At 34.5% G+C, this 23,741-nt stretch overlaps 1 protein-coding gene across 1 annotated transcript in view; it reads right to left on the bottom strand.

Moving 5' to 3' along the window:
* The window catches only part of LOC146134621 (uncharacterized), a 40,418-nt gene that overhangs the window by 10,898 nt on the left and 5,779 nt on the right, over window positions 1–23,741 (bottom strand). The window contains exons 5-7 of the mRNA XM_083397106.1: window positions 23,114–23,195; window positions 19,869–19,974; window positions 13,104–13,309 (exon numbers count right to left, since the gene is read on the bottom strand). Coding sequence (XP_083253232.1) covers window positions 13,104–13,309; window positions 19,869–19,974; window positions 23,114–23,195 — 394 coding nt within the window. The remainder of the gene's footprint in view (window positions 1–13,103; window positions 13,310–19,868; window positions 19,975–23,113; window positions 23,196–23,741) is intronic.

The raw sequence follows: 23,741 nt of genomic DNA, 5'->3' as shown, positions 1-23,741 counted from the left end.
TTAGAATACGTCGTCCGAATTTTTCAGTTACGCATCATTTTTATTTTTAATTTAAAATTTAAAATTTTTCGAGTTGCAGTCATTTTTTTAATTTTTTTAATTTTTTTAATTAGTTTTTTTTTTTTAATAACACCAATTTGGAAAAAATAAGAAGTGAAAAGAGAACCTAATAATGACTACCTCACTAATACAGGAGTTCCTAAACTGGGGCTTTATGATACGTGGCCTATCTAAATGTTAAGTGTATTATTTGAATAAAGAAATGAACTTTTTCAGGGAAAAAATTTAATTAAAAAAACGATTTGGTATTTCATGAATGTATTTGGACTCGATGTCGGGTTTCTTAAATCCACCAGTTTTAGGACATAATCTTCTAACATTTTATACAGACAGGTCTACGCAAAGCAAAAAACAATGGGTACGCGGTAAAAATGTTTAAGAAGCCCTGCACTAGTACAACAGACAATTCAACAGGCAAATGCAAGATATGTCACAACGCAGTCTTATATCAATACACATACGTGGACTAGTTTTAGGGGGTCTATAAACGCCCTAATTGAAATATTAAGTGTATTATTTAAAAAACAATATTTAAAAAAAAAAATTTTTTTCACATAAAAAGAGCTTAACTATGTATGAGTTCAGGACCAATTCAACAGACAAATATAAGATTGACTTAATAACACAATCAGAGTCTTACATCAATACACATAAGGGGTTCGCCGTGTATGCTGTATGAGTTGTATGCGTATATGTGTGAGGATTTGAAAGATGATTCACGTTGTTTGAAGTTGGTGACCGCAAGCTCTAAACCTTAGCACCGTTATGTTATTTGCTTCTCAAGTTCTCTTTAACTGTTTTAAACATTTGTTGCTTAAACATAAAGCTCAAACAGTGTGTGTAATAATTATTGGATTAAACTGATAACCCAAACAACTGTAACCCCTACTAATTACCCTTTTAATATTTAGACTTAAAGTTTCGCTCAATATATTTAAAGAGGTAAACCCAGCATAGCAATGTTCCCATGCACACTTCCGCAACTCTTAAGCTCATACTCGCAACTTAAGAGCTGCTTAATTTCTTGGAAGCATTCATAAAACTTAAAGCAAAAACCAAAGGGGTCCGCGGTAAAAAATCGTTTACAACCTGTACTAATACAACAGACAATTCAACAGGCAAATATAATATCAACTTCATAACACCGCTTTATACACATAAGGGGCTTGCCGTGTGTGAGTGTGTGGGTGTAAATGTGCGAGAGTTTGAAAGACAATTCACGTTGTTTGAATTTGTCGACCGCGAGCTCTCAACATGGCCTTAATGGTCGATTTGCAGCGATATAATGAGATATATGGGTATGAAGACAAGGATTTGTAAACTTGAATCACAAAGCTATTTCCAATTTACCGTCACAACCATTACACTCAGTAAAGATAGGCTATACCAGCGGTTCCCAAACTTTAAAAAAAAATGTCAAAAAAAAAAAAAAATTGCCTGTTTTTTTTTTTTAAATTTGCCTGGTGGACCCGTTGCAATTATTTTGCGGCCCTATACAAACTCAAAAGTCAGTTGACCAATGTTTCTTGTAGTAAACTAGTGCAGTCACGATTCTCTTCTAATGTAACAAGCTAGTGAGAACGATTCGCTAATAGTACAGCATAATAGATGCTTTATGATGTCACAAGAAACACGCTATATCAGGGGTGGGCAATTATTTTTAGCCGCGGGCCGCATGAGAAACCTAAAATATTGTGGCGGAACGGGTCAAATATAGGATCTAAAATACATACAATATGACGTCATACTCTGACGGTGTAAAACAAATTATCAACCAATTTGTTATTACGTTTAGAATTGTGCAATTTAAGTCGGATTTAAAGAAGGTCACAAAACGTGTTTGTTTGACAATGAAAACTTTAATTTAGATGGTACGTGAAGCATTGAGCACCGACTAAAAATGTACATTGCTTGATATGTTAGCGTTTATTAAGTTGTGGGGCGCGTTGACCCAAAACTTAAGAATAAAATACGTGGAAATTTCGTACGAAAAACTTACCTATATGTTTTTTCTTCTTTTTTAAAACTTTAAGTTACCGATGTGTTACCAAGTTTAACAAACTTAGCCTAATATTTATATATATTTTAAATATTAGGCTAAGTTTGTTAAACTTTCGTTGGAGAGAGTGCCACTGAGCAGAGGACGCTATTTGTCTGTGGAGTTGCTAAAAAATCGCGTGGAACACACGAGCAACACAGAAAATAATTTCCGTTTTAGCATTTAGAACAGGCTAAAAATCGAATTTGGCGGGGTCTTGACAAGATCTGTCAACTTGCCCTGGTTTTCGCTTAGCCTATATGTATTTTATTCAAATAAGCCGCGGGCCGGATTAAACTGCTTGGCGGGCCGGATGTTGCCCAGGTCTGCGCTATATGATCGAATAATAAAGCATAACTAAAGACAATAATAACATGGACTTATGTACTACACATTCTCTAAAGCCTAATGTTGAAAAAGTTTAAGACTATAACTCTCCCCAAGGAGACCATGCGGACCCTCTGAAATTGCTGTACGGACCCCAGTTTGGGAACCGCTGGGCTATACAATTGTTTTAGCAACATGTGAAAAGTTAAACAAAGTTTTGCAGATTGGTTCTATTGCAAAGATATTTCTCTAACAATGAACCATGGAAACCATTACACAGCACATTAATGCACCTATATGTAATTGCACATTTCAAAAAAATTCTGATTTCGAAACATTTTTTTGTGTTTACAGAGAGCCTTTGTTCGATAGCAAATATCAAAAAACATTTTTCGTGTTTATAAAGACCAGGATTTGTAGACATAAAATCTATTTCCATGAAATTAGCGTCATCATTTTACGCACCAATATGAAATCAAACACCTCAAAAAATTCCGATTTCGAAATCCAACACATCTGCAATCTTAAAACGGCGCGATTATTTGAGCAAAAAGACCCGGCCCAACCTTAAAACCAACCCAATCCCAGGTGCTTATTTTATTAATGGCATTTGTAATCGAATCGGCGCGATAGCAGAGCAACAACGGGACCGTTTGTTGGACGACAATCCAATTCGAACAAAGGACAATGGAGCCGCGATTTTGCGAGGTATTCGTCGTTTTTCGCGGCCTTGTTGATAAATGACGTAACGGTTGAAGATTTTCAAGGAAAAATGGCGATTTTAGGAATTGAACTAGTACAAATTCACCAAAAAAAATATGTTGGTATATTTGCGCTAACCCCTTTAAAACTTTAATATATTCGAAAAAAACATACTTACGCACGTACTTAGATTTATTTGTATTACAAAAACATAAAAAAAATAAAAAATCCCTTCTTCAAAGTTAAACAGTATTATATATTTTGTTGTACCAAACAGATAACGTCTTATACGCAGCGAAATATTTATGTTTTATTATTACTAATTGATTTATTTTGGAACACTATACACGGATCTGTTCATAAGTTTAATGGTGAATCTGGCGGCCCAAATAGACGTAAAAAGCGACATGCTTTATTATTCAAACGTTTCGGCAAATGCTCATGCCATCATCAGTGATATGAAGGCCACATCAGTGGTTGCCCTGCACCTGTTTCGTCAGACGCACACTCGCAGGTGGCTTGCACCTCGCTCCTGCCCACCTGTTTTTATCGATCGTTTTTGCGACGCTTGTTTCGCATCTTTTTATCATTCCTTTGTGCGACTAAAGTGTATATAAACGGGTGTAACTGATGTGGCCTTCATATCACTGATGATGGCATGAGCATTTGCCGAAATGTTTGAATAATAAAGCATGTCGCTTTTTATGTCTATTTGGGCCGTTATTTTCACCATTAAATGATTTATGCTTTTACTAGATTTCTTTAAACTGTAAAAAGTTTGATTTAAAATGTTTTTTTTTGCATTTCCATGGAGGGCAGATTCCTTAGAGATATAACACTTTTAAACGCTTTTTTCTATCTCTCAATTTCGGTTAACGTTTGAACGAAATTTAGTTTTTCGCAAATATTATTTTTCATCTATAATTCGGTTGTAAACGTTTTATTACAGTTTTTAATGCAAAAAATTATTATTTTACTTAAAATGCACAGACGTAGATTATTTAGATTTTTTAATAATCACATGCTTGGAATATTGTAGATTTTAACCTCATATTGTCCCTCTTGGCGTAACTGCAGTTTTCTGCTTTCAAATCGAGTTACAGAACTTTCTGGGAATTTTGCGGTTTATTTTTAGACTTCTTCAAATTGAACTGCAAACTTAAGCAAAGTACATGAATACGTTCTCTAAAGGAGCTACAGAAGTGTTCGATTAATAAGAGTGATAATTTCGCCGTCATAAAATTGTCCACAAGCACTTGAGAATGCCAGCATGCACCAATTATGCCACATGCAGCTGCTAAAGCGCTGTAGCCGCCCATTGATTTCGACTTGATTTGAATAAGAGGCGATCAAAATGCGGTCGCATTGAATAGGTGCAGCAATTTTTGCCTTGTTCAAATGGAATTTGGATTTTAATTTAAACACTTGCGTAGGTTATATGTTGTGCTGGTTGGTTTTCATTTTTTCCACCTCTTAAAAAGAGTATCAACATTTTAACTGTCAATAAAAATTATAGATATAATTATCAAGCAACATAAAATATTTGAAGGTGGGTAATAAAAATAAAAGTCAATAGTTGTTTTAACAAATTTATGTAAAGTCAAATCTTTCATCTACATAAAACTACATTTTTCGTGTCAAAATTACTCAAACATTTCCTTTTTACAAAATATTATATTTGCTAAGTTTGGTAATATAATTAAAATAAAATTCCATAGTTGCTTTGCATTTTTTTTAAATATATAGCAAAGTCAACTATTTTTTCTTCATAAAACTTTTCGTGTCAAAAAACGCAAAAAATCAAGTAATTCCTTTTTTCAAAAACACTATAGTTGCTCATTTTACCGAGTAGGCAGCACAGTATGTTTGTGTTAATGATCAGCCTCAGAATTTTAATCCCAAAAGTGAGATTAAAGGATTAGTTAAACGCTCATATCTAATCACTTTCATCATAACTGCAAGAAATCTTGATGCGTCCCTAGAGTCACTTTTGAAACATTTTATCTCGTCGATTTTTATCCGCTATGCAAAAGGTCCGATATTTTCCCGATAGCGAGATATTTCTGCAGATCCACGGTCAATTGCGGCCTCCTTAGAGCTTAGGCAGTTATCAAGATGTGTGCCGACATTTCTTGACGTTTAATAGCTTTTTATGCCGGCTAAAACAGTTACAGCGCTTTAAAAATTACAAAAAAAATCGAAACAACTATTGGATAAACTGTTTTTCATTTCAGAAAAACTTAAAAAAACAGGGTTCATGTTCCTTCTAACAAAATGGATATAGGTATATATTTGGGTACACTATGCACGGATCTGTAATGTAGCTTAATAATAAATTTCAAAGCCAATTGCGTGATAACAATTGCGTCCTGCCTTTTTATAAGTGAAGCTTTGATTTGCTTTTCAGTCACATCAACTGAAGATGATACAAGTTCGTATCAAAACGTCTTAGTCAAGATGCTGTCGATCTACTTGACCTTTTTGGCTTTGAAATTTATTATTAAGGTATATATTTTTTTTTAGCTAAAATGGTTTAATCGTTATAAAATGGTTATAACTCTTAAAAAACGTTACAAATTGAAATTGGAAACAAATAATATTTTTAACAACTCGCCAAGTCAAGAAAATACACAAAAACAACTTATTGTCAAGAAATATGCGAATAAATTCGGCTCAACTGTCGTATTTCATTAAAAAAACTCTGAATAAAATTATCGTTCATTCGTCAAAATATTAGCCGAAATCTGATTTCTCACTAAACTTGAACGTTTCAAGATCTTTCGGTTGGTGAAGGTGTGTATGAATTCAAACTGGAAAAACCCTTATTATGCGATTTTATCGGTAAATTGTCAGGTTAGGCCGATGATTTGCGGAACGAAACGTTACATAATCATTCCACAACACAAGTTACACCCAAAACCCAAAAACCGTTGCTATTTTATCGTTTTTCTGCAGTAAAGATGTTTGCGATGTATTTTATCGCCTATAAAGACGCGGCAGCAGATAGAAGTGTGGTTGTGGATAAAATCTATACTCCATGTTAGTCTGAACGGCGATCCGATTTGAGCGTTCGCGCTTGCAAAACTAGAGTGTTTATTCAATCTGTTTGGCAGTTAGTAAACATTTGTATACTCATACACATATTGTATGTGGACTCGGACACTGCGGGAGTGATACTGGCTAATCATAACAACCTGCTGTCAATATATAACGAGGCTACTCCGCGCCAGGGTTTTTAAAGTTACATTCGTTAATTTAACGCAAAAAAGCAAAAAAATAGATTTTCTTATTGCGGGCCTTGTACCATTTTGAGGTATGCACGTCTGTGTCTTATGGATTTACAAGGAAAACACTTTCTGCAGTGTAAATTGCTGAACTTGTGGCGCATGATTTCAAAAAAAAAAATTAGTCGAAAATATTTTGCGGCCACAAACACAAATTATGAAATGAGGCAGTGACATGTATATGGTATACTCATAAGCATATTGTATGTGGACTCAGACACTGCGGATGTGATACTGGCCAATCATAACAGCCTGCTGTCAATATAACAACACGTGATGGTCAGTAAAAACGAGGCTAGTCAGTGTTTAAATGTAAACAAATACAAACAATCGATTGTCCACGTCACAATACCCATAATAATGCGAATATCAACAGCTTGAGATAATGCATAATAAATGACCGTACATTTTAGAGTTTTAGACATTTAGTTACCATATGGGATTTTGAATCACAACGTGTAAACTAGGTATCACGTCGTGCTAGGGGTTCTTAACGTTACAATGGATACTGGATAGTTCAACGTGAAAAAAACGAAAAATAAGTTATCCTGTACCATTTTGAGCTGTGCACGACTTTTTCTACATTTAGTTAACATATGGTCCGTAGTTAATTATTGAGAGTCAAATAGGTAGAAGTCATACCAGTGGTTTTTGACCTGGGGGTAAGTAATTCTAAATGCGTAGCTTTGTAATTTCATAAGGTTTGGTATGAAATGCTACATTTGGCCGTTTGAAAGCTAAAAGAGGAATACAACCTTCCAAAACGTAAACTTTGCTTTTTTGTTTGATTGCAAGTTATACAGGCATTTAAGTTTGAATTAATTACACGCTATAACTTTACCATTAAAATTAGCACTAATTGAAATTATCTAACTCTTCTAATAATAAATAATTATTTGCACTACAAAGGATGAAAACCACTGCGTCAGAAACCAAAACAACCAGTAAAAGACAGCCAACATCTTCAGTAATTTAGAATTAAAATAGTTTAAAACAGTCACCAAACTTGGATGACGTCACTGCTAATATGTTTTCGCCGGAAGTAATCGAGCAATGACGTCATGGACCTATTGCTTCTAACTGGTTTGCTGCAGATTGTTTGCCTGAGATGGCAAAAAAGATTAACTTACAACTTCGTCCGCAATTTTTGTACAAATTATTATTTTTTGAAAATTCATGACCATGTTGAAAATGAATTCGAAACGATCAAAATGATTCGTATTCTTACTACGTCTAACTAAAACCTCCAACCATTATAAATTTATTATTAGATCTATAAACTGTGTGTTAGTTTTACAGAAGATACATTGCTTCGACTCAATGATACTCCATTTATATGTTGATTTATTTTTTTGCTGGGCATAGTTTGGAGACAATAAAATCATTTCGGTACCTTTCAGGGGTGACAATAAAAAGCATCAAAGAAACACTATTTTATATGAACAATAAATGTAGTAGTTTTACTGAAATTCTGCGCATATTTTCACCATGTTTACGTTTAACTTAACAATTTATCAACAAGGGGGCATTTAAAATGACGTGCTTCATGTTTGCTCTTACCCTATTGAGCCGCGTTATCTTGTAAACATGGTTGAGAGACTAGTAGGGGGCGGGGCTTAGAAAAAGGGGCGTGGCAATGGGCAGCAAAGAAGGTTTGTTTCCTATCAATTTCCTGAAACAAACATCATAAAGCTTCTAACACAGCTAATAAACACGAATCAATTAAAGCTTGACCTTCAATAACACATTAAGAAACGTTTAATCGTCGACCAAGTTAAACAATACTAACGTTTTTCATTGATATACCGAGTACCTTCGGAATAGCTATTCCCAAAAACCGTTGGCCTATTCAGGATTGTAGTGTAAGAAAAGTAGTAATGACCAACGATTTCGGCATACTTATACCAATATAGCGATATCTTTGGAAGGTTATTATCATAATTTATTGGCCAAATATAACTTGGCCTTTTTAAGCTAGTTTAACTAGTTTTGCATAAATTGTTGCTTTAAATCGAACAAATGGCACAACGTATTCATGTTACATGTTTGTTTTTGTTCAAAATATTTCATGCTTACATCGCTTGCAATCCAACCGTCTAAATTTTATTTTTAAGGCGAATAAAGTAAAAAAAAAACAGTGTTTCTTAAACAATGTGTCGCGACCAAAAATTAAAAGCCGTTTGAATTGGTTGGGCGTCCGACCGCAGTAGTTCGCATGGTTAGATTTATTGCCATTGATTCTGGGCAAATTATTGAAAAGACTGTTGGTGAAATACAAAGACATGGCTAATATTATTTAAATTCGCACTTATACAAATGATGTCTCTTCAGTGTTTTTCACATCAATGAAAAGAATAGGGTGGCCAAAGACTCGTTCTATTTGGGTGGCCGAAAAAAAAATGTTCAAAATGAATACAGATTTATTCGAAACGTTCAAAATGTTACCTCTTCCGTATGGGTTTTGGCATTCTTATTACGTATTTACCTAGGCACCACCAACATACCATAACGTTTAGAAATTAGATGACCCCATGAATCAGGTTTATTCCAACGTACAAGCCTGCATTGATAATATGGCGCAAGGCGAAGTACATTTATACATTATAAGGTGAGGCAGAGCATTGTGTAATGTTATGTTGTGGTCTGCTGCGCTAACATCATTCCGTTTCCGGGTCAATTTCTGTTACAATAAAAAGTATCGTCTGTTTAGTGTTTGTAGAAAAACAGTAAAGTCTATGGCACTTTTCCTGCAACACAGAAACCAATTTCATCGCTCTCTTTGCGTTGCAACATTCAGTCAGCTATCATTTTTACGTCTTTTTCTCAAGGAACGTTGTAAAGATGACAGAAGTCCGCTTAATTTGACAAAAAGCAGAATATTTTCGCGAAAAACGCTAAACTTTTCACCTCGTAAGTTTATTGCGTTCGGGTCAGACTTTTCATGGTAAAAGATTGTTTTTTTACAGCTGAATAGCAAAAGTATTTACGAAGTGCCATGACCTTTATACACCTGGCACCAACATAACGCTTTGTGGCACAAGAGGCATTTTTTACTGCTGATTAGCAAAATTCTTCCATGTTGTGCTGCTATGTATTTGTTTGCCCTGATGAAGATTTTTTATAGGTTATGGAAACCTCGGTAAATTTATTAATAAAAAAAAAAAATTGCCAGAGGAACAATTTTATATTTGATACAATGCCTGGTAGCAAGAGGATATTCAAAGACTAAACCTTTCAAAAAAAATCTTATCGAGTTTAGATGTTGTAAACCAGCAAAAAAACAAGCTGTGATTTCTAATTAAAAAGGGCAAAAAAAGTAATTGAAAAGGGCAAAAACTCCATCGTTCGCTGTAAAATTTCGCCGCATATTCAGCTATGAAAACAATTTTTAAGGGTTCGGCTGAAATGATAGAAGTTCGCTCATCACACCAAATATCTGTAGTTGTTTGACTCTTTATGGCCCGGTGGTTGAGCTTGTAACTTTTTGCAATTAGAGGTAACGTGGGTTTAAAAAAAGTTTACATATAAGGAAAGTAAGTTACCCGAATCATTAAAAATGCCTGACTGAGTTTTATGTTTTTGGTATGATTAGTACAGAATTTAGACGGCACTTTTGAAAAAGCAAAAAAGTCAGTAAAAAGTTGGATTACCCCTCGGTACACTAGTTATGGAGCTGCTCTAGAATTAGGTCGCATGGCCAGCTATGAAAACAACTATGTAAGGGCGCGGCTGTGACAGAAGGTAAGCTCCACAAACCACATAGCTGTAGTTGTTCTCGAAATTTCTCCACACACACAATTGATTTGGGATCGGCTGCTTTGTTCTCAGAAATTCGAGACCAACTGAAGATAGATTTCAAGTGAGCATAGGTCTCATACAACTATACACCAACTGATCACGTATAGCTCTAGCCAACACCAATTGTCGTATATATTTTACCACCAAAGAAAAATATTATTGATTCAAGACAGTGTAAACAATTTGAAAGCAATCTCAGTCAAAATACACGGGAAATACGGCAAAGTTTTATCTTTTATATAATCATATGCTTTATTTGATCACGTTAAGACTGATTCTGAGCAATATTTTTCCAATACTTTGTAAAATTGCGGAAGTATTTCATATGTTTTGTTAGCTTACAAAACTTCAGTAACTGAATTGGTCGCCAAGTCTTCTCTGGTCTATTTACCTTTTGTTTTTTGTTTCTCCGCGAAAAAAGGCCAAAAAACACTGGATTAATGTGTATACTTGTCAAATTCCATTATCTACACGCCTTTCCTTTGCCATACATCACAAGGGTTTGGGCAAATTGTTTCGCATTTCTTGACCTTGAATGAATTATATTTTTCTTGGGTGTAGAATAAATACAATGAACTGATGCCTGGCTAGACGATACGTGATCAATTGTTGCGTATTGTATAAAGGCGTGTTTTTTTGCCGTATTTTAACGTGGATTAATAAATTGTGTCAAAATAAATACGACAAACTGTTTGGTTGGCTACTAATGCCTGCTCAATTTATCCGTAAAAGTGTATAAATCAGTGTTTCTCAACCAATGATTTGCGACCTAAAACTTGGTGGCCCTGTGGTTTGTTTGAGTCGCAAAATGCATAGTTTTACATGGCGCGTTTTTTATCGTGTTTCAAGTTGATTTTAACAGGCGTTGTCCTCGAATTTTTCAGACGAATATTAGCGTTTTATTCTCTGCACAAAATAAACCCAGCCAGAGCTTTTCAGAGAAAACAATCGCCTAAAGAATCAGCTATGCTGAAGGAACTACAGAGATCTCAACGAACTGTGTGCTTACTTGGTGTAAAACATTTGGCCGCATAAAAAATCCCCTTTTTTCTACATGAGGCAAATATGCTAAAACATGGATCTACCATAATCCACTGCATGACGGAAAACGTTCCAGACGAATATTAGCGTTTTATTCTCTGTACTAAACAATCCCAGTCGGTACTATAACAGAAAACAATCGCCTGAAGAATCAGCCAATGCTGGGGCAAATACAGAGTTCCTATTGTCCTAAATACAGATGCTTGATACTTGACATTTTATTCCAAGAACGATACCCGATATTTTGAACAAAGTATGGCGATGCGATACCAAATGACGTCATAACTATGCTCAAACGAGTAAAACAAAATTAAACCATTCAAAGTTGTTTTTTCGGGTTTTCAGTCCAAAATTTGCGTTAGCGTTAAAAAGTTAGATTACCTGCAGTTGTTATCCCACCACATTTCGGCATCGGATGTCGCTCCCGATCCGGTATTTCGGAAACCCCTAGTCCTAAACGCGTTAAAAGCGCATAAAAAACACTAACAAAATTGCAAATGCAAAAGTCAACACAATAAAAAATAGTTTTTTTGGTGTTTTTAAACGGTACTTCCTTAACACATAACTTAGGCAGTTCAAAGACTAGGACATAACATAGAGTTGTTTGAAAAACTTAATAATACGTATCAATTCAACAATGAAAGAATTTGTGACAACCCTGGTAAATTCCTTTTCAGGAGAAAGTGTACGGTCCAACTTGACTTTTAAGTAATTCGGAAACACTACCTTGAAAAGCTCAATAAACCCGGTAAGCAAGACATAGGCTTCTGTGTACACAAACTTACATCACGAAGTTACATGCTTGCGTTGAGAGCTGCTTCATCTCGTGTAAGCCACAATGTACAAGCTTATGCTACACGCGCTAGTGATAAGGCGCGACCATCTCATGGCTGGGTTTGTTTTAAACGTTTTTGTTGTGCGTTTGAAAAGGTTAAAGACGTCTTAGGTAAAGAACGTGTGAAATAGACTCATGGATTAAACGACCATTAAAATAAAATAAAATAAAAAATAGGTTGAAATATAAAACCTCGTGTAGAAGCTTTAGTACAGGGATGTCCAACCCGCGGCCCGCCTGATACTGACGTGCGCCCACCACTTATTCTCACTTTCAGTAGCCTTTATTGAAAAACAATCGTTCTGACTATCATTAAAACGTGTAGAACGCGCAGTATTTGATATAGGCCTAATCTTGTATTTTTTCTGGCACTATAATCGAGTCTAATGTCGTATTTCAACATCCATCGAACACTTTGTGCACCCATCATTGCTAAGCAAGATGTGTGATTTTCTAATTGTGTATTTTTCCGGACCGTTTTAAGGAAATATGTCAGCCCAAACATGTGAAAACTCAAATTTTCGAAAAATCAAATTCGAGATTAAAAAGGTCGAGATTACTTGCATATTTGCGCACGAGTTCACTCTAGAAGAGCGGGTGCTTATAAGTTAGGTTGTTTTATGACGTCACGATATGACGTATCTTATGACGTCACCTTTTAATTTGAGAGGTTTTGCGGCCCATCGAAATTTTTGAAGTGGCAATGCGGCCCATTCTGCTAAAAGGTTGAACGTCCCTGCATTAGTATATCAAGAAAGAAATTGTTTAACTAAAAAAAATGTTATTCCTTGAAAAAAATGTTTTGCCTAAAAATATCTGTTCAAATCGAAAATCTCGTGTGTAACAATCAATCAACTGAAAACCCTATTCGCATAAGTCAAAAACTATTTAAGTTATTTCTTAGAAAAAAAATGTATATATAAAATATGTTGTTTTTGTAAAAACTCTGTCCAAATCGGAAAGCTCGTATGAATGCTTATTTGCGTTAATCTAAAAATAAAACAAAAATCTTCCCAACCTTGTTTGTTCCTGGATGCAGCTTCTTCCTCCCCATTGTTCTTATTGAGGAACTTTCGCACAGTTGCGAGGTAGGAGGCAGCTGATGGAGCAGTTGGGTGCTGCATCTGGCGGTACTTGTGGATAAACTCCTCATCTGAGTCGGAAGACCCATCCACAAACTCGCCCTCGTAAATCAGGAGCAGGGATGAAGAGTAGAACTGGTATCTGTGGGAGGAAGACGAAAATAACATAAAATGTTTGAAGTCTTTCCATAAATAGAACTGGTATATGCACGAGAAAGAAGAAAAAGGGGATCGAGAAATGCTTTTGCAAGATTCCAATAACTCCACAATTAAAGCATTATTGTTTTTCAGAAATATCTTGTTGTAGGGAGAAACAATACGTACAGAAATGTCAAAGTGAGAAATTAGAGTATTTGAATAACTTGAATTGCCATCTAAAGGAAGAAAATAAGGGATCAAAAATTGCTTTTCTGAGATATCTTGGACGTCAAACTCTTGGAAACCTAAAATAAGTGGGACTAGTAACTCAATGACATGGAGGAAAATTGGAGGTCAAAAATTGTTTTTCTAGAAACAGGAGAAGGAAAATCAGAGATCAGACAAATGTTTACCGACAGACTCAAGTTTCTCCTAATTTAAAGCATGACTGTTTGTCTGAGATATTATATTGAAATTGTATGTAGAGAAAGTTTAACGTCCATTTATAAAGTTTTTCTATAAATTAGATCTCAAGAGTTTATCAGATTACATTTTTTTTTATCTCTGATTGTCGTTTTTCTTTACTAGATACAAGTCCTACTTATGTTAACACTCCCTCCTAATTTAAAGCGTATTTGAGAGAAAGAAGAAGAAAATCAGGGATCAAAATTGCTTTTCTCAGATATTTTGGGCGTCAAACTGTAAAATAAGTGGGAGTAGTACCTGGATGAAATGCAAGGAAAATTAGAGATCAAAATATTGTTCATCTAAGACATCTTGCTATATGGAGAAACATTATGAATTGAAGTCAAACTTTAATACGCTAAAAATTAAGAGGATTAGAGTCTTTCGATAAACTCTATAAAACAAGGTATCTCAGATCAAAGTTTGGACAAATGTTTATTAAAAGACTCATAATTGTTTATCTGAGATATCTTGTTGTATATAGAAAATTTTTTGTCCATTTATAAAGTTTCTCTACAAACAAGATAGTTTGGAGGTTTTTAGATTAAAACTTTTTGATCTCTAATCGTCTTCCTTACCTTCCAGGTACTAGTTCTACTTATTCAAAGAATCCAAATTCTTTTATTTTAAAGCGTATTTGACTTTAAAGTCAATTCATATTGCTTACCGAGATTTAATGTTGCTAGGTTGTAAATTAGAATAAAAGTTAATGATTTATTTCGTTTAATACCAAGCGCTAAGAATACATATTTTAAATGCTGCATAAAGAATTGATTTGTGGAACTCAATTGGAGATTTATGCCAGTTTTTACCTTCAAGATTTATGGTAATGGATCTTCCAAACGACACCAACAACTTTAGGTTTATCTAGAAATTGAGTTATTGACTTTTTACTAGTCCTATATTTTTAATAGTTAAAATGTAAAAGGGAAACGCAGGACTAGACAAGTTCGACGATTGAAGCCATAAAACGTCAAGGTTTACGACAGCCGGTGTAATCGTTCATGCGTACTAACACGTTTCGTAGTGGTTGGCAATGTAAATAGTTGCTGACATGGGATGTCTTGTAAATCAAGCTGGTCGAAAGATTCGCATCAAAGAGGAACATCTTGAGCTATAGCTTAGTGATCAACTATGTGTAATTTCAAAAAATAACCTATTTGTAATATAGATGGTCATATAAGCAAGCATGCCAGACATCAATAATTTCATTCATTAGAAAATCGATATTATTAGGACATTTTTAAATTGTGTGCTTTGAGAGATTTAAAAATGTGACGCGAAACTTTTTGTAATTTCGGAAAATAGCCTATTTGTTATACAAATGTTCATACAAGGAAGTGAGTATGTCCGATAATATCGGATCGGAGCCGATACCCGATACCAAGTGGTAGTATCGGTACTCGTCCGATAATATCGGATCGGAGCCGATGCTCGATGCCAAGTAGTAGTATCGGTATTCGTCCAAAACTAATGTAGTGTCGGTGCATATTTAATATCAAATTAACGTGGAAATTTTAGGCATGATTTGTGATAACGCGGCGATTCTACTTTGAAAGATGGATTTATCTAAAAATAGTAGTTTAGCAATACGAGGTTACAAAACTTTTTAACGTTAAAGAAAATTTCAGCCTAACAATCGAAAAAAACTACTTTTAATAGTGTTTGTATCCTAAAAACGTATGTTTGTCGACAAGCAGTTGTGTTAGCGGACATTTTTAATTCTAGTTTCTGTTTTAGGTTAAATTGCTTTCTTTTTAGGGACTGATAATGCTGTTAGTATAATCCTAAGTATTTCGCTTTACCTTTTCGATTCCGCCCTATTTTATCTTTTTTCAAGGTCCCGACCATTCCGTGTATTGTAAGAGCGTAAAGCCCTAACGTAGAAATTCAAATCGATATCAAATCAGCTAACTGACGAAGTCATTCGAAACCGCGCAGACCTCATTAATTGGATCGGCACCTTTTCTAGGTCAAGGCGGCAATTAAACACCGAGTTTTATTACGGGTTAAAAATATTTCGTAACAATTAGCCATCCACTATTTTTAATGTATCGTTTTGCCCTTGCAAAATATTATGTGTATTCACAGGCTTTGCTATAGCAAAGAAAAAGGGGGTTTAACGTAATATTAAATATATTTGTACATAGCTTATAGCATTCATTTAAAAAAATATAGCAATTCATTTAAACAATTGTTTCAATATCGTCAAAACGTGTAGAATGCGCAGTATTTTATGTCACCCCATAGTTTTTTTTATGAGACTCTAATCTAGCCTACTGCCGCATCTCAAACAGCCATCGTACAGATGTGCACCCACAATTGTTTAGCGAGACTTCTAACTGTGTGAAATTTATGCCTTTGTAGCAGAATTATACCCTTTGTAACAAAATTTGGAAGAATTCTGCTAAGCGGGCAAAACAAAGAAATTTTCGCTCAAGTGTTTTTGTACATTTTGACGTCAAAACAATTTACAACAACCAAATAACCTAGTGTCCATTTGGTGAGCAAAATTCGCTCTGTCCATAGTTAAAATGATGCTTAATTACAGAACCAAACCATTTTAGGCGAAATATATTCGTACGACTTTGATGGAAACTTATTCCTTACACAGAGCTATTACAGTACGAACTTGTATGGCCTTGAAGACAGGAAGGCATATTTGCACCTACTCATACGGATGTGCCTTGTGCTACAGAGCGTAGTGGGATGGTGTTTTACATATTAGGCAAACAAATAACTGACTGCAGTTTTACATTTAGGGCGTACTACACTGACAACGAGATAAAGCGACGGCTCTTAAACAGTTTTAACTGGTTGGATTCTGTGAATAATTGTGGACATATTAAGTTCATAAAATAGAAATAGAAGCAAATCATCGTAAAATATTACTTCAGCATTTAAACAAGTACTTAACACAAACTAATTACTGTACACCAACATTAAGTTAATTCTTATCATCAACGATCCTCGTTAAACATTTAAAGGCCACAGTTTAGAGAACCACTTTACTAAAAGGGCATATATTTACGGAACCCGAAGCTATTGGCAGCAGGTTTTTTTGTCGATCACTGCTTCACTGACGCGTATATAAACAACTAAAACTCAAACAAAAAAATCACACCATTTATTAGTTTATTGATAGTAACTCAAACGTACACACCATGTGTATATTCTGTTATCAAACCCTTCAGAAGTCGTTAGGCCAACGATTACGTCACAGATTATATAAAATTCCAGTTTTGCCAAGGTCGTGAGTTCGAACCTCACCAGCGGTTAGTTTTTTTTAGCCTACCTTGTTTCCACTACAATCCTGATCAGGCTAACTTATTTCGGTAACCTTTTCCGAAGGTTATTTCGACAAGCCTTTACGATCTTGTGTTTATTGATAGTAATGTGGTATACTTCTATTTCCTGGCGTGTATTTAGGTTAACTGGCAAGTTTTAACCTTATGTTTTTTTGAAGGAGCGCTATCTTTTGGAAATCAGATGGCACTGTTCAACGACCTTCGGAAAACTGATAAATAATTTGGTAATTGTGATTCATGATTGACAATTGTGATATTAATGTTTTGTAGAAATGCGCCGAATTTTTTTCCTTGGTGTGCCTCAAACTGAAAAAGTTTTAGAATTACCTATTTAAGAAATATACTCTAAGCCAGTGGTTTTCAACCTTTTTTAGCTTACGGACCGGTAAAATTTCAAAACAAATTTTGCGGACCGGTGGACCTTTAAAAATCAAAATCAACCCAAAATGTAATTACGACTAAAGTATGCAACTTAAAAGCAAAGACTGGGAACTTCAATTAAATTAGCAATTTTCTGCTGTCTTTCTTATATCATGCGTGGTATACGAAAGTTTTTCACATACAACTATCTTAAAGTAGAAGAATTCAACGACGTGTAGCCTACTTATAAACAGTTGTGCACAACACTGCGCATTGTAACGTACGGTAAGTCCAAAGTAGACAATTAACTTTGTGTTACGTCACAATGCTGCAAATTACGGAACTGACAAAGTTCTTAATTTGGTAAACAAGCTTTTAACATCTTGCATTTTGCAATTGAGATATAAAATTGTAATATATTTGGAGGACCGGCAAAAAAGTTGACGCGGACCGGCGGTTGAGAACCACTGCTCTAAGCGGGATCATCAGATTTTGTTTAAGCTTTTACAGAGGTTTTTAAAATCCATAAATATAGCACTGATGTTATTGACGACAAAATAACGTCACAGTCACACTGACAAACTTTTACCAATAAATTAGAGCACCACGAAACATTAACACGCCTATCTTCCCCTAAACTAGTCCTAATTTACGCAAACTTTTGTCCTCTTGTGTTTACGTAATTACATTTAGGCGCAGCTATATAGAAAGGATATGACGAACATCGCCAACTAAAATCCCGCAACTACAAAAATCCCCTGAATGAAAACATTAAACTTTAACAGTGATTCTTTAACTGCTACACCAGTGCGCCTAAAGAATGGTTTTCAATGTGCAACGTAACTTTTTGTTATTTTCCAAAAAAAAGGTTGTATTTCATGTATTTCAGGGTGTTCGTACAATTTAATGTAAAAAATACTACGGTATTTTAAAATAAAAGATGTTACATAATGTTTTATTCCTTTTTACCTTAACAAATGTTAAACGAAAAGAAAACCAGAATAATAAAAAAAACTTAATGTACGATAAATCTACTTTCAGAATTGTGTTTCAAAGAATAAAATTCAAGATGAATTTAAAGCAGTGGCAGATAAATCCAGCTGCCCTGCCGCTATTTATGGAAAGCTCGTTATAAAAATCGGATTCAAAATAATATAATACACCTGCAGATTAATATAATACACCTGCCTACATCATGCAGGAACGTGACAAGCTGAAGTATAAACAACACGAAAATGGTATTAAGACGCAGAAGAACAACATAAGCTTAATGCAGCGCTTTTTAACTGGTGCACCATGATACGTTGCCAGGTGCGCCGCGCGCAAGTGAAAAAAAAACTAAAATCTAAAACATATGTTTTTTATCATTTTTTATTATATTTTTGGCTTCCTATAAATACTTAATGATAAAATAACTATAAGGGCTATATTATTCAAACCTGAAAGCATTTCAAAAACAAAAAGTACCGGTTTAATAAAAAAGGCGCTTCGCTCGCTAGTTCAAATAGTTTCGCGAGGTTCTAGAAGTCTGCAGTTACGCAGTGAGGTCAAAATTTAAGAAACAATGGCTTGGTGTATGAACGTATGCCAGAAAAAGACTGTTTGAAGTCTGCTATAAAAACTCATTTCGAGACCTGACATTGGCAAATTTCTCATTTAAAAAGTCATTTCGAAACCTACAATGGTATCAAGTCTATGTCTCAGCTTAGCAAACAGAACATAGAAAACATAAAAAAGCAATCAGGACATAAAAAAACGACTCGTAAAGGTGGAAAGAGGAGACGTCGTTAAACCTTACGATCCGGTAAAGTACGGTAAGAAGGGGTGATAAAAAACATCGTAAAATAACTTCGCAGAAAGTCGGCTTAACATTCAATTGTGAAGCTTACTTAGTGAAATTACAGATGTCATAAAAATATTTAAAGTATTTTTTTAATTTTTTGAGTGTTTTTTAATTGAATTTTTTTAAGTTAAAAAAATATATCTTAATTTTGTCTGATTTCTATGCATTTTTCTCAAGGTAAAGTCAGATTAATTGACGTCCGCATTGTTTTTCACTGAATTAAATTTTGACTGCATTTTACTCGCCAAAAAGTTTTATATGATTCAAGTTAATCGCTCTGCACTTTCGGTTTTTTAAGTTTATTTAATCATTTTAAATTTTTTAAGTTAACGTTTTTTTCAAAAAGAAGTTCTTTTAAAATTGTTGACTGAATTTCATGCGTGTTGAGTAAAGGCAGAGACTAAAACGTCTGTAAGATTTTTCACATTTTAAAGATTTTCACATTTTAATTTCGACTGAAAATTGATTCAACGCGTTAAATATATTTTCAAATAGGATTTAAATTCTAATTAGAATCGCTAGGCTGCGAATACCAGTAAGAATATAGTTTACCAACATTGTGAACCACATTCAACAGAAACACTTACCTGTCTTGGGATTCGAACCAGCCAAGAATCATCTCTAAACGTTGAACGAAAGCCTTAACGATGTATTTCTTCCAAGCCTCGTTGCCAGAAAAGAAGAGGTTGAAACCTGAAGAATGAAAATAAATCAATAAAAAAAAATTACAACAAAATAAATACAAAAACACAAATTTGAGCCTTTTTAAGCAATAGCGATGTTTTTCTAGAAAACGTGTTTGTAAATTTGAGCAAATTAGAGTAGCATTTTGTAAACGTTTCAATTAAAAAAGTATTTATTTTTAACGTCAATATCAAAGACAGAAGTAGGTGGCATTTTGAATGTTTCGAATAAATCTTACGATAATGGCTGGAGTTTGTAGTTAGACGTAGAATGAATATTAAAGCTCATACAGAAGTAGGTATCATCTTGAACGTTTTGAATAAATCCTAAATAAATCTCAACATCGGAAGTTAAAAATGAATGAAATTAAATTCGATGTTCATTCAACACCTTTTTACAACCTCCAGTCTTTACGCTACAACGAAAGATATGTTTGTGTCTGCCATGGCTTATGCTGCATAGTATGGCTCTGTGCGTTACGTGGGTGGATCTATATTGAAATACCATTTCCTGCTGAAATCCAAGTCTGCAGCGCTAAGCCGTGGACCTTTCAATTAACAGCATACGACTAAGCATCAATTGGCTACAAAACGCACATGTATAAAGAATATAAAATATGCTGTGAAATACTTTATGGTTTGAAAATAAAGAGCAATGTTTTCATTGCGACGAAATACATGCTGTGCTCATATATACATGAGATAAACAAAGAAGCTATGTACGGATCTCTAATGATGCCTATAATAATTAACTTATGACGATAGGAGTGCGTAACGAAACGTCTTTATCGAGATATTTTGGCATTAGATCAATTATGAAATAAACCTTGCGACACTAAAGATTTTGTATTTTCACTTTATTGCAAATTATATGACCAACATAGTGTTTTTATTCATTATTAAACAACTTTATACTTTTAAAAAAGGGGATAACGACGCTTAAAAAGGGTAAAAAGCACCGGTTTGTTTGGTGATTAAACTGTCGTTTGTAAGGCAGCCTTTCTTAATTACGTTAAGAGGTTGTATAAAGGACAGACTTGAATAGGGCGTTGATTAGAATTCCGGGTATAAATTAAACATTACCCTTGTAACACAGACAAATGCTTTAGATAAATTGACTTATCGATTCGCCCCTTAAATTGAGTTGTGCATCCTTGTGTACACACAGACAGACACACAAACACACACCTTAACAAATACGTGCCCTTGGCAACCGTTGTGTTTCTCTGATAAGATCAGCGTATTTATACAAGTGAAACAGACGCATAATATAAGCAAGCTTACCGAGAAAAGAAAATATTTTTAGTTCAACAGTTATTGTTTTTGGGACCAAGGTATATACACACAATGCGCATGTTTACAAAGCAATCCTATTTTCTTAGTTCTAGAGTATATTTTGCTTTTGTAAGGCCAACAAACGTGCACACACACACACACACACACACACACACAGACACACAACCAAACACACACACACACACAAACAGTCACACACACACACAAACACATTTTAATACTATGTTATTATAGATTTTTCTACTTCAAAAAAAAACTTTTTCTAGGTTTTGTTGCTTTGTAACATTTGATGCTTTGACAAACGGCAGAAATGTTTTCTCATAGGATCGTGGCACAATGGGACTTGAATTTACAGGCACAATAAACGGCAAGGTGTGCCATTCTGTTTCCTGAAAGGCCAAATAACTTACTTCAAAGGTAGGTATTTCAACTACGATTCTGAGCCAGTGGTGAAACCTTGGGCAAGTGCTACCCAATGTTTTTAGCTTAGGTTATCCTACATAAAAGTATTTTTAATCTTATTTTAGCTAAATGGCTTACTTGATGCACTCTCAACGAAATTTAATTTTTTAACATTTCTGCAAAGTGTACGACAGTGGTTTTTCAATTTAACGCAGATCCGCTTAGAAATTATCTGAAATTAAGTCTTAATATATTTATGGTGCCAAAGCGTTTCTTTAATAGAATTTTGTTTTAAAAGTTTGTCTCGTTTTTAAAAATATACACCAAAATCCCAGTCTGTTTTTTTTAACGTGGTACCTGCCTTAGGCAACCAAACCATCTTTAAACGCAGTCAAGTTTTCTGGGCAATGCTAGCGATGTTTCAACACTTGGGCAAGTCAATAGGCGATGGGGCTCGGGCTTTTATGATCTAGCAGCACACAGACAGTTGCTTTCAATCCAAATATTGTCAGTGCAAATAAGCCGAGGTCCGCTCTGAATGCGTTTGCTGGGGTTCGGGACCCAGAGCTTTTAGAATGCCTTGACTTAAATCGGTTTGCGTGTATTTGACTTCGCTGGAAATCCATTGTTGGGCCGGGTTGGTCTTGCGTTGGATAAATAGGCGTAATGTATGGCGTGATTGCAATAAATCAACCTGTGCGCGTATTTCAGCGTTGGCTCGATTTAATTGAAAATATACTGGAAAACATCGTTTTTGTTAAAAGACTTCTTAGCTTTGGTACAAACACGGATCTGTAGCGTAGCTTGGTAATAAATTGCAAAGCCAAAAAGGTCGAGTAAATCAACATGATCTTGATTAAGACGTTTCGATACGAGCTTGTATCATCTTCAGTTAATGTTTTCAAGTTAGTAGCGTTATAAGATTAAGTGTTAACGATATAAGCTCGTATCGAGACGTCTTAATCAAGTTAATGTCGATCTACTCTTTTTGGCTCTAAAACTCGTTATAAAGCTACAGTTAAGCTTTTTGTAGCAAAATAAAATAACTTAATTTTGAAGCATTTTTTGCTTCGTTTAAGCTAATTTTAGGGTTAAAAAAACGAAATTACTATGCATTAAAACAAATTTATGTTAAAAAGCTGAGACTGTTTTAACAATGAACCACAATTTTAAAAGGATAAAAAGTGAACATAATGCTTCAACAAAAATTCACAAAGTCAAAAACCCGAAGTAAAATTAGAAAGGTACGTCCTTTTTAGAAGCATATATCTTTGTAGATAAGTACAACTACACGAACCCTCAAAATTGAAAGCTCGGTACAACAGCATCATGTTTGTTCAAGGAATTACATACTTTACCAAGTTGGTATTGAACGATTAAGTAACGTGGTGTAAACGGAAAATTTAGCTGCAATCCTCAAATAATTATTTTTTAATTTACGAAAAGCCCACCTTCAAAAATCCTCTCTTTGGTCAACGATCGTCCATATTTCTTGTCGTAGAAGATCGCTTCGTTTGCTGAGGGGCCAGATATCTGCAAAATACAACGTATTTTCTCATTTACCGGTGTTTTTGCTACTAATTTAGCCCTTCTTAACCGGTGTTTATTGAAACGTTGCCAGTGGGCAAGAAGAAAAATATTTTAAATTATAAAACGACGTATTTTTTACCTTTTTTTTTTATTTTTTCGTGCGGCTTACCAAAATACAACTATGAGGCCAATTAAATAAACTTGCAAGCAAAAGACTTAATAAAAACACACTTTTTAATATTTTGGAGCATGATGGTGGGAGGTTGTAGTAAGACGTAATAAAAATATCAAAGCCCATACAGAAGTAGGGAGCATTTTGAACGTTTCGAAATGCTCCGTACTTCTGTGTGGGCTTTGATATTCTTATTACGACTTTTTAATATGCATATCAATTCAAAGACATTTAAAGAATTTTAAATATTCAAAGAATTTGTTGCAACCCTGTAAATAGTTTGACCAGTCATATTTTTCAAGGATCGAACATAAACGAACAATTTAACCTTGAACGTGTATCTCTTTAAAATGAAAGTGAAAAAAACAAACGCTAAT

The sequence above is a fragment of the Ascidiella aspersa genome, chromosome 9, assembly GCF_963924565.1.
Source record: "Ascidiella aspersa chromosome 9, kaAscAspe10.2, whole genome shotgun sequence".
Classification (NCBI taxonomy): domain Eukaryota; kingdom Metazoa; phylum Chordata; class Ascidiacea; order Phlebobranchia; family Ascidiidae; genus Ascidiella; species Ascidiella aspersa.
This window is presented reverse-complemented; position numbering and strand designations above follow the sequence as displayed.